This window comes from Chiloscyllium plagiosum, chromosome 12, assembly GCF_004010195.1.
Source record: "Chiloscyllium plagiosum isolate BGI_BamShark_2017 chromosome 12, ASM401019v2, whole genome shotgun sequence".
In the NCBI taxonomy this organism is placed as follows: Eukaryota; Metazoa; Chordata; class Chondrichthyes; order Orectolobiformes; family Hemiscylliidae; genus Chiloscyllium; species Chiloscyllium plagiosum.
Genome location: NC_057721.1, coordinates 65,841,618 through 65,853,444, shown reverse-complemented (window position 1 = coordinate 65,853,444; position 11,827 = coordinate 65,841,618). Strand labels below are relative to the sequence as shown.

General features: G+C 40.3%; 1 protein-coding gene across 2 annotated transcripts in view; it reads left to right on the top strand.

The window, feature by feature from the left end:
* The window catches only part of LOC122555368 (interleukin-10 receptor subunit beta-like), a 67,351-nt gene extending 60,659 nt beyond the window's left edge, over window positions 1–6,692 (top strand). The window contains exon 9 of one of the 2 annotated variants that reach the window (XM_043701302.1): window positions 1,218–6,692. In XM_043701302.1, coding sequence (XP_043557237.1) covers window positions 1,218–1,517 — 300 coding nt within the window. In that variant the 3' untranslated portion in view covers window positions 1,518–6,692. The remainder of the gene's footprint in view (window positions 1–1,217) is intronic. The other variant, XM_043701303.1, reaches the window with a different exon arrangement.
* The last annotated feature ends 5,135 nt before the right edge of the window (window positions 6,693–11,827 follow it).

Below are 11,827 nucleotides of genomic sequence, written 5' to 3'. Positions count from 1 at the left end.
CGGTGGCACAGTGGTTAGCACTGCTGCCTCACAGCGCCAGAGACCCGGGTTCAATTCCCACCTCAGGCGACTGACTGTGTGGAGTTTGCACATTCTCCCCGTGTCTGCGTGGGTTTCCTCCGGGTGCTCCGGTTTCCTCCCACAGTCCAAAGATGTGCAGGTTAGGTGAATTGGCCATGCTAAATTCCCCATAGTGTTAGGTAAGGGGTAAATGTAGGGGTATGGGTGGGTTGCGCTTCGGCGGGTCGGTGTGGACTTGTTGGGCCGAAGGGCCTGTTTCCACACTGTAAGTAATCTAATCTAAATCTAAGTAATCTAATCTAATCTAATCTATAACTGCCATCCATCACATACTGCTGCTGTTGCAAATTCCGCATCGCTTCTATCTGTCAAGATTCGCATCCAACAGCATTTATGGCAGATATAATCCGCAGTAACCCTTAAACTCACTTTAAACTCCCACATCTGACAAGAAGTACATATCACTGCAAAGGCCATTTTTGCTCCTTCACAATCTACAGACCCAGAAAATAACACCGTCTTATTCCACTACAAACACTGCCCCAGGTTAAATTAATAGCTATGGCTTATATTTTAAGTTTAGTCAAGAGACTTGTCTCCAAAAACATATAATCAAGAAAGAATCCACTATACTCACTACTGCAGCCTTTCTCTTGGACAGACTTAAAACAACAATTAACTTATCTGATTCTGAGCTGTGAACTTCGCCCAACAGGTTCCTCCAAGATTAGCTGTGAATTTCACTGTTTGTTAATCTTCTCAGATGCACTCCGATGTCCAGCGATACACAAATTCAAATAGCAAAGGCGGTAACTGTGCAGGTTCTCTCTCTCTCTCTCTCTCTCTCTCTCTCTCTCTCTCTCCTGCACTGTCCTCACCATGTGCTTCCTTTGTCTGCTCAATTGTAATGCTCTTCTGAAGCTTTCAGTATCAGACTGCAGTTTGCTCTCGAATCATGGCAGTGGTCTTAGGGGATGGGGATGGTGTGGATAAGGGGGGATAAAATTACAAATTATAGGTGCTTGGGCTGATTGGCACGTCAGCACAAAATAACAAAATCTTTAGGGAGGGAACTTGTGGGATCTGTGGTTGAATTTGACAAGACTCCAAATCGTGCTAATTTCGCACTTGCGGTTAAAATGATCAATAGATCTATCCAAACTAATATTAATAGTAGTATATTCTTAATTTTTCAGTACTTGACTGAGCCATCCCAACAACCGATGCTTGGAACACTGACTAAGGAAGACCTGCGTGAAGAGCACTGGGACAAGCTCTCCATTGTCTCACAGTCTGAAATTCCTTCGATATTACCAAATTCGACTAAAACTGATGGTTCAAAGTCAAACAAGAATGAAACCACATCTGGTGGGAAAATACTTAATGAAGAAGATGATGTGCAAAGCAGTCAGTCAAGTGTAGATTCTGGACATTATTCCAATAGTACGGAAAATTCTGCCCATAAAACTCCACAGAGTTTGAGAAGAAACACCTAAACCATTGCAATTAAAAGACGATACGGATTTAGCAGACTAACATTAGGTTCCCTCGGCCTCCTGAAATTGACTTTGTGGTATACTAAAGACTGACACACTCACAAAGGGAAATGGAACTGAGAATCTCTGTGATCAACATTATTTTCAGTACTGAACAACAGACATTTGGGAGCTAATGGGAAAGCATAAATAGCTTCCAGGTATTAACATTTTAATTCATAGGACTGCTGAGGGTACTAAATAGTCAAGCCACAATCTAATTTGAAAACTCAAATTGGAAAATTGAAATATTTGTGCAAAATCTTTCTTAACTTATAGGCATACTTAACAGAAGGTTGCCCTCCAAGTTATTCTTTTTAAAATAGGAACAGGTAAAAAGAGGTGGTTAAAGTGATAATGCCTTCTCTATTAAGCCAGCAGCAGATGGAATCCTGGCCCACCTTGACGTGGGGTGAAGGCAATGTGAGAGTGTTGCATTCTAGGGCTCGCTATGGGCCATGAAGGGGCGGCAAGTGTCAATGGCACTTCCCCAACATTGTATGCCCTCAACAAACTTCTCTTCCACTGGCAATCATAATCACTGGACCCTACATGGCCCTAACCTTCCACACACACGCGCACACACACACACACCACGCCGACCTGTCAAATAAGACCTGCCTTCAAGGTTGCTGGCCTTATCCTCCAGACACAGTGCCACCTCTAACGGCTATGGGTGGTGGTACTGCTGAGCTGCTGGCCCCCTGCTTGGGGCCTTCATGTGGCAGCAGGCCTGACTAGATGAGCCACTTAACTGGCCACAAACGGAAAAGTGGGGAAACCCATTTGCCTTCCATCTTCATACCCGATGGCAGATCATATACCATTTCCACAAAACCTGACTCCACCTTTCCACATCTCTCCAAGGCACTGTCTGAACAGGACACCTCCTGAAACAATTTCCACCAAGTTGTTTTATTTTCAATGACAGCATTGTGCATGTACCTGCACCAAGTGGACTGCAGCAGTTCACAAAGGCAGCTCACCATTACCTTCTCAAGGCAACTATGGATGGGTGATAAATGATGGCCCAGCCAACAACACCCACATCCCATGGTTAAATAAAGCAAAAAGTACAACATGGATTGGAAGGTTGAGAGATTCAAGATGTTGTCAAGTCCAAGGTTTGTTTATCTCAGTGAACAGACCCTGTGAAATATGCTTTTTTTGGTTCTTTCTTTCAGTGATAGTCTTTGCATGTTGTGGATCGATGGCTTAAACGAGACCTCCCGGCCTTCTACCAATGTTGGTATATGGGTAACAGATGTAGTAAGCTGGATAAAACATGAATGACTTCAACCTGATCTCCTGTTTATGTGGAGCTAGGAACCAGGTCTCCACTTAGTATTAACCCTGCTATTATGGGTTGGCAATATGCATTTGCCCTACATAAAGAACAAGTGTCCTTTACCTCAGATATTGCACAGCATTGTCATTAAGGAAAGGTATAGCGGTCATGCTACTGAACTCGCAGTCTGAAGGGATGTGTTCAAATGGCATCTGGGAATTAAATTTTGTTGATGAGGAGACTTGGAATAAGGAAACCAGTCTCAGTAATGGTAAATGGTGAGTGTTGTAAAAACCAATCTGATGTTTGTCCTTTAGGGAGGAAAATTTGCTCTACAATCTAATCTGTATGTGAAACAAAACCTGTAACAATGTGGTTAACCCATAACTGCCCTCCTATTTTGACTGAACAGTCCTCCCAGATATTAGCAACAGGATATATTGGTAACACGCATATCCCTGATTTAATGAAATAATTTATAAAATTGACATATAAAACAATAGAATATTTTGACTATTGTGTTTATAGTTAGGTCTATTGAAGAATTAAAATTTCTTTGGAGAGATATTTCACTGCTGTTAAACTTTATATCGTCCATAATATGCTATTTACAATGCGTACAAATTTACTGGCTTCACTTTCCACAGCCATTCTCTTTTCACTTCGATATTAAATTTGGCACATGTACTACTCAAGTTAGTCAGAACAATTCAATTAAGAAAACTTTCATTCTGTGCTATTTTAACACGCTTCATGTCCATTGGCTGAAATGAGACTTACAGTATTATTAACAGTAACTGGCACTGAATATGTATTATTAAGCCATTGTCTAGGTAGGTACTTGGGGAAAGTGGATTTTATAGACTCACCATGTAAATTACCTTTGTTAAAATTTAAAAAAGGTAAATTTGTTTTACACACAATCATTTTTTATTGAATATGGAAATAACATTTATTCAACTGGATTATTAGTTGCTGATGTGAGCATTAAAATATGTTTACTAAATAAAAAACACAAATAACTTCGGCAGTAATCACTCTTTCAACAGTTCTGTTTGGAAGCTCAGTTAATTTGGAAGAAAATTACGTTATGACATCAACATTTTCAGTATTTAGTGGCCTACTTGCTCTAGCAAACACAAACCACAGACGTGAACTTGTGTCTTAAGTATCATCTTTAGGTTGTTTTTCATTACTGAGAAAGTTTTTGCCACTCATGGGCTCCTAGATTGATCCCTGCATGGATACTTCCTGCTATTTTGTCAATAAGGTTAAATGAAACTGGGTAAGGGAAAACTCAGAGCATAAACAATCAGCAAAGGTCAGTCGGGTCAGACAATTCAGTTTTGTGCTCAATATCTTTTGCAGTCAATAGCTTCTTACAGATGTAAATTGTTTAGCCACAGAGACCAGTTCAGTGGGTCAGACTGTCTCAGATTCCCAAATGAAATGGGAAACAGTAGTAAATGGTGGCAAAACAGAGGTGCATTTAGGAAAATTATGCAAAATTTAAAAAGAACATTTTTTAAAAATTGTGTCAATGTGAAAACTTGTAGTTGACTTCACCAACTCAGCACAACTCTCTTCACTATTTTATGATTTTTTATTTTTACTGGGATTCAGAATCTACATATTCATGAAAACTGACGTTTATTGTAGTTAATTATACAATATTGATAACATAGAAGAAGGCCAGTCGCTCCATTGTGTTTTTGCTAACCCCCTGAAGGAGCAATTCAACTTTGAAAATTATGCTTTCTCCCCATAGCCCTGCAATTAGTGATCCAACTCATTTTTGAATGACTCTGCACAATGAGGCAATGAATTCCAGATCCTAATCACTCACTGTGTAAAAATATTACTCCCCATGTAGCTATTGCTTCTTTTGCCAGTAGCTTTAAATCTTTGCCCTCTGATTCTCAATTCTTCCATCAATAGGAATAATGTGACCGTACCTGACCTGTTAAGATCCCTTCTGATTTTGAACATCTTCATAAATTCATTTGTCATTTTTCTCAGCATCCTAACTTCTCCAATCTTTCTAGGTAATCAAATTTTCTCAACCTGGAAGCATTCTTGTGAATCTTTCTCTGCAACCTTTCTAATATTTTCAGATCCTTCCTACAGTGTTATGCTAAGAACTGCTCCAGGTGATGCTGAAGCAATGTTCTTGTTTCTATTTGTTCATGGAATATGGACGTTGCTGACGAAATCAGTATTTATTGCCCATCCCTAATTGCCTTTGGGAATGGTGATCATCCTCCTTCAATTGCTATAGGCTGTGAGGGGTAGATGCACCCACAGTGCTGTTCGGAAGGGAGTTCCAGGGTCTGGACTCAGTGACAGTGAAGAATCAACATGGTGTATAACTTGGAAGGAAACTAACAAATAATATTATTCCCATGCACATCTGCTGCCCTGTCCTTCTAGTTAGTTAAAGTTGGTCATTTGAATGGTGCTGTTAAAGGAACCTTGATGAGTTGGCACATTGTGTCTTGTAGATGGTACACACTGCTGCCATTGTGCATTAGTGGTGCAGGAAGGGAATGTTGAAGGTTGTGGATAGATGCCAATCAAGTGGGCAGCTTTCTCTGAAATGATAAAGCTCTTTAGTGCTGTTGGAGCTGCATCCCATCCAAACGAGTTGGGAGTATTCCAAGACACTCCTGACTTATGTCTTGTCGCTGGTGAGCAGGCATTCAGGAGTTCAGCAGGTAAGTTGCTGTTTTATATAGATCATGGCAAATGGATCATCATCATAAAGGAATGGGCAATAAATGTTTTGCCAGTCAGCAAAGCGCACATTCCTGAATTTATTTTTTTAAAGATCAGTGGTTGTAGCGATTTTTCTAATATCACATCTGAAAAAAATGCATTTCATTATTGTAAAACACTGTCAATTCATAAGTTGCTTGTGTCTTGTCTTAAATAATGAAGAGTTTCCACTCATGTTACTGTTTAGGAGCAAAGATTGTTCAGTTGATAACTGTTTCCCTGCTACTGATATCTACTACAGCTTACACCTTTACAAGGAAGTGTGAGGTTAGATGTTTAGGACTTGATTTTATCAACTGAAAATGTAAATACTGAGTTAAGACACAGAGCATTGTTTTAGATCTTTGTGGAAGAAATAAGTGACAATGGAATTGCACACATTTATGTGTGATTTATGTTAAAAGAATTTGGATAATGTCATAAACTAGGAAAGTGAACATTCACCTTTTATGATCATTCAAACTATGTTCATTATTATCTTAAAACAAACTGCAGATGCTGGAAATCTGAAACAATTTGCTGGAGGAACTCGAGATCTGGCAGCATCTGTGGAGTATTCTAAAGAAGGGTCACTGAACTCAAATCATTTGCTCTGTTTTCTCTCCACAGAGTCTGCCAAACATGCTGAGTTTCTTCAGAAAATCCTGTTTTTGTTAACATACATTAGTTCTTTGCATACAGGTATCTTAACATTAGACTTTGACAATTGTTATTTTATAAATTTGCAATCTGGTATTTTCAAACTCGTGGAAGGTTCAACTCAGTAAAATTAAGTAAAACTGTTTCGTCAAGTGTTCAGCCAATTATGGTGAACCATGTCACATTTCATTTACTGTGGAAATAACAATCCCTGTGTTTTGTAATAGCCACTGTTAATATATCACCACTAGTTCAACGAACATCTCATATGCAGGTACCTTTGTGAATACCAATCAGGAGTACAAACATTTTTGTCTTCATGCTTCCATTTTGATGTATGAGCTTTCAAAAATTGTAATTTTTCATCCATTTATGTCTTTCATTTGTTTTTTCTGAATGTGAAAGTAATTGGAAATAAAGACTGTTTGACTCATTTTTGTAATGTGCTTAGGTTTTGACAAGATCATGTGTTCATCACATTGGGAGAGAGTAACAACAGTGCCATTCTCTACAGTTTGTGCAGTTGGTATTCAGGTTATCAGCTACTGCTACCCAAAGATAGGTTCTGGTTCTGAAATTCCTGGGATCCCGATTCACCAAAGCAAAAATAGATGAGCAGAACTACATCCATCCATACCAGTAAGCACAGATCCAGGGCAGAATTTTCTCAGGCACCGAATGATGTGAACATTGGGAAGGAAGTTAAGAAAATTGCATGCAATGGCCATTGAAGTACTCCTTAAGATCAAAACTAAAAAGCCTCACTTTCCAACCAAGTGTTCATTGCCGAGACAAGAATCTTGCTAATGAGTGGGGAGAGGCAATTTGCATGCATTAACATATTATTACATGAGCTGGCCTCAGTTATGCAGTTTTCCATTCACCCACTGTCAGTCACAAACTAGATGCTGAGAATTCCTGGTATAAAAGGCAGAATGGCTACCTTGCAATTCCATCTCACTGCTTGCCCCTCAGGACATCCGTCTTGGACACCAGGCAACCCGTATAGGCAGAGACTGCAGAGAAGCCTGCACATGGATGCTGGCATCTGACACATACCAGCCTCACCATACCTTCATATCATGTCCTCAAACCATTTGCAAGGTTGTTCTGCACTTTGGAATGCACCAGCACCTTTCAGTACAATACTGATGCCAGGGCACATTGCAGAGTCAGACACCCAATGCATGGAGTCAACCAGGGTTCATTTCCAGGCTCCTCGTTTACTCTGTTATCACTCACTAACTTTGGGCCCACTTCAATATCTCACAGTATCTCTGCCTTGCATTTAACCAGAATATAAATGTTCACTGTACTTATGTCTTGCCTTGTCTATTAACACAGACACAAAGCTAGTTAGCCAATGGTGTTCATTCAAGAGGGTGGACATGCTGCTGTATAATAATAGTGCAGGTGTAAGATTGACAGAGCCTATGTGCAAGCTACATACACAGCAAACACACTGTATGTGCTTCACTAAATGGCATTGTCTCAATGGCTAAGGGAGGTAATCATCAGTAAAGTCACAGGAGATGGCCCTCAGTCAGGAGGTCCTGGCGAATAAGTCCATTGTTACTTCACACTGTCCCTGTATACACCATTTCAATATCCTAGTAAACCTCATCTCATTAAGGCCTTCCTAAAGTATTCTATGGAGCATTATTAGAATGTGTACTGAGTAGGAGACGGTTATTTTAAGCACGTTCCACCACTCAATAAGTTCATTGCTGATCTGGTTTTTGCTCCTGCATCATGGCTGATGCCCCTCCCTTTTCATTTCCACTCCTCATTGTTGGATCAGTCACTTGTAAAATATTACTATTCTACACGACAAGCTTGTAATAAAATGTGATCTGGAGGCAGCCTTACTATGTCATCCATTAAGGGGTCTGCAGCTTCTCCATTAGAGGGGGAGGAAGAGCTTGTTGTCAAGTTACTTCCTTGGCAGTTGAGACCAGTCAGATATCACTGTTAACTGTAGGAGACAGAAGAGAGAATGTATCATGAACAAGTGTGAACTCTGGCATGTTAACAGTTCATTCACAGTGGCAGTAAAGGGAGGAGCTCAGCAATGGACAATGCTTCTCACATGGTCACTTGTTTTGGCATCACCAAATGAATGGGCATTGGTCCTCACCAACCTGGACCAGAGCCTCCTCTGTAATAAGGTAATGGGAGAGATTGAGTGAAATGAAAATGGGTGCCCTTTTTGTCAAGTCGCAGCAATATGGTTGGGATAAAGACCACCTAGGTAATAGCCAGAACATCTCAATCATTTCTGTAATTTTCAGTATTAAAGATTCACTGTGCAATGGAACTTCTTGCGGACATGTACTGATTTGTATGACTGATCTCCTGAAAACTCTGTGGTCTGACACTTACCATTTTCCTTGACCTTCCAGTTTTCTATCTGTAATGTAAGAAAACAGGTTTCATAAGTTTCCAAGTAATAGACATAGACATGGACTTTAGGATAAATTAAATAGGGATTTGTACTCGAGAAAGGGAAAGCAAGTTAGAGAATCAAAGTGATAAAGTTGCAGAATTATCGCCTTTTTTTGTTCCAAACTAAACTCAGGATTACTCAAGAAATCACAGATTCAAAGAATCTGTGCCTTGGCTACTATTACTCACCTTCCCCACAGAATCACATTCAGTGAACTTTCTGATGAATTCCACTTGGTTTTCTCCTCATAATCCTGGGAATATGTTCTCTCCAAATGCATGTCAAATTATTTACTGAGATTTCTTTGAAAACCGATTCCATGGCTTATCCAAGTTTTTTTACATAATTCATTCACAGGATGTGGGCCTTGCTGGCTATCCTTAACAGCCAGAGGGCAGTTAAGAGTCAACCACATTGCTGTGGGTCTGGATTCACACGTAGGCCAGACCAGGTAGCGATGGCAGTCACCTTCCCTAAACGACATTAATGAACCAGCTGGGGTTTTTTTCCCCCATTTGGCAACAATTTCTATGGTCATCATTTGACTCTAAATTCCAGATTTTTATTGAATTGTAATTCCACTAACTGCCAAGTCAGGATTCAAGCTCAGATCCCCAGAACATTATCTGGTCCCTAGATTAATAGTCCAACAATAATACCACTGTGTCGAGTTATAATACCTGTATCAGCTGTTCCTATTTCCACTTTCTTGCCAATAATTTTAAATATGTGTGAATGACATGGACAGAATGGAAAGCATGAGGCTTTTTCCTATGGTGGAGAGGTCAATTACTAGGGGACACAGGTTCAAGGTGCAAGGGAGGAAGTTGAAAAGAGATGTGTGAGGCAGGTTTTTCACAGGAAGGATGGTGAGTGCCTGGATTGCACGGCCAGAGGTGGAATCAGACACAATAACAACATTCAAGAATCACCTGGACGAATACATGAGTAGGAAGGGAATAGAGGGATACAAATCCTGTAACTAAAGACAGTTTCAATATGTGTTAGCACAAGCTTGGGAGGCCAAAGGGCCTGTTCTTGTGCTGTATTGTTCTTTGTTTCTTGTTCTTTTGTATATCATTGATTTCCTTGCCAGACGGAGCAATTTTTCCCTCCATGCTCTATCCAACCCATCATAATTTTAATATTGCCATTACATCTCCCTTGACTTTCTCAACTGGAGGGAGAACAGTTGCTGCCTCTCCACACTATCCACACATTCACCATTGCCACATCCTGGTAAATGTCACCTCACCGGAGCCTTCCTAAAGTATGCTACAGAGCATTAGAGGAACATATAGCTCAGTAGGAGTGGGTCATTTCAAGCCTGTTCCATCATTCAATAAGATCCTGGTTGATTTGGTTTTTGTTCCTGCATCCTGGCTGCCTCCTCTACCCAAGCCGCCCCCAGTAAGCCTTGATTAAGTCTCTATAAAAAATCTATCTAACCCAGTCTTGACTAAATGTGAAAACCCAGCCCTCTCTCCATTCTGGAGAAGAGAACTCCGCACTTTAATATCATTCTGACACAGAAAAAAAAATCTATTCATGTCTATCATAAAAGGTAGATTCTGCAATTAATTGTAAGCAATACTTAGTAGTCTTTGTTCTCAGTACCCCTCTTGACAAATTCAACTGTTCAAAGGGGATAAGTCATAATTATTACACCGCAGGAGACCATTTAACTTGATCAGTCCATACAGGGCTTCTTCTGCAGAGGGATCCCAAATCCTAATAGTTTATTTTCCTTAAAAACATATCTAATTTCAGTTTGAAATAATTGATTAACTTCAATGCAATACCAGGAAGAGATGCCTCAATCTCATTCCAGATACGCCATCCTCTCAAGGAGATAGAGAGGTATCATCAGGCACCAATAGGCAGCAGAAATGACAGGCTGGCACTCATAGCATGAGAAAGATTTTCCTTTTCTCATTTTGCTACTTTAAAATCACATTAAATTGGAGCCCCCGCATTCTCATTGTTATCATGAGGATAAACTATTCTCCCTATTTACTCTGTCCACATCCCTCATGATTTTGAACCCCTGAGGCTTCCCTTCGCCAAGGACAAATGTCCCAACTTCTCCAAATAATATTCAACACAAAAGTTCCTCATTCATGAGGAGAGGGTGTAGAAACCTCTTCTACACCCTCTCCAATCCATTCACAACCTTGCTAAAGTGCAGGGCAAGGAACTGACACAATACTCTAGCTATCTCCCCATTGATACAGCTTCTGACACTATTCTTTATTGACTGCTCTCTCAAGATGTCCCAACACCTTAAACCACTTTTGCACAGACTTACTGAATTCCCTTTTCTCCTGCATAACCTTTAAATAGAACTCAATATTTTATAATGTCTCTCCGTGTTCTTCCTTCTAAAATGTATCACCTCACACTTCTATGCATTAAACCTTACCTGCAATCTGCCCACCAACTTGTCTACATCCTTCTAAATTTCTGCACAGTCTACTCCTACACCATGCATCTCTCAGCGACTCCATTGCCTGCACCATCTCAGGCTGAGGAGAGAACATTTGCACTTTAAACAGAAGATGTTTAGCATCCAGAGCCTTCAAGGCCTAGAGTACCCTCTAAAGCCTTCAAAGTCACCAGAGGATACTGTCTACTAGATGAGTGACAGTAATCCAGAAGTCTAGGTTCTGCATATATGGGTATAAATCCCACCATGGCAAGTGGTGAAATTAAAATTAAAATTTTCAAATCATGTTGAATTGAAAATTAGCCTCATGGCCACCATGTAACCACTGTTGTAAAAGTCCATCAATAATGTCCTTGCCCATTCGAGCCTGCATATGACTCCAGCCTTCAGCAATGTGATTGAACTCATAACTACTCTTGGAAGGTGCCAATCAGTTCAACAGCAATTAAGGATAGGAATGGGCAATAAGTGTTGACCTCGACAACAACTCGCACGTCCTGTACAACCAATAAGAAAAAACTCATTTCATCCAAGCTGCAGACGTTAGGGTAGCACCTATATGTAATAAGGGAAGAAATACCTTTATTGCACATTGGTAGCAATTTATATACTCTGTTCTTACATTGGGAAATAAGGCAGGGCAGGTGACTGAGGTGTCAGTGGGGGAGCACTTTGGG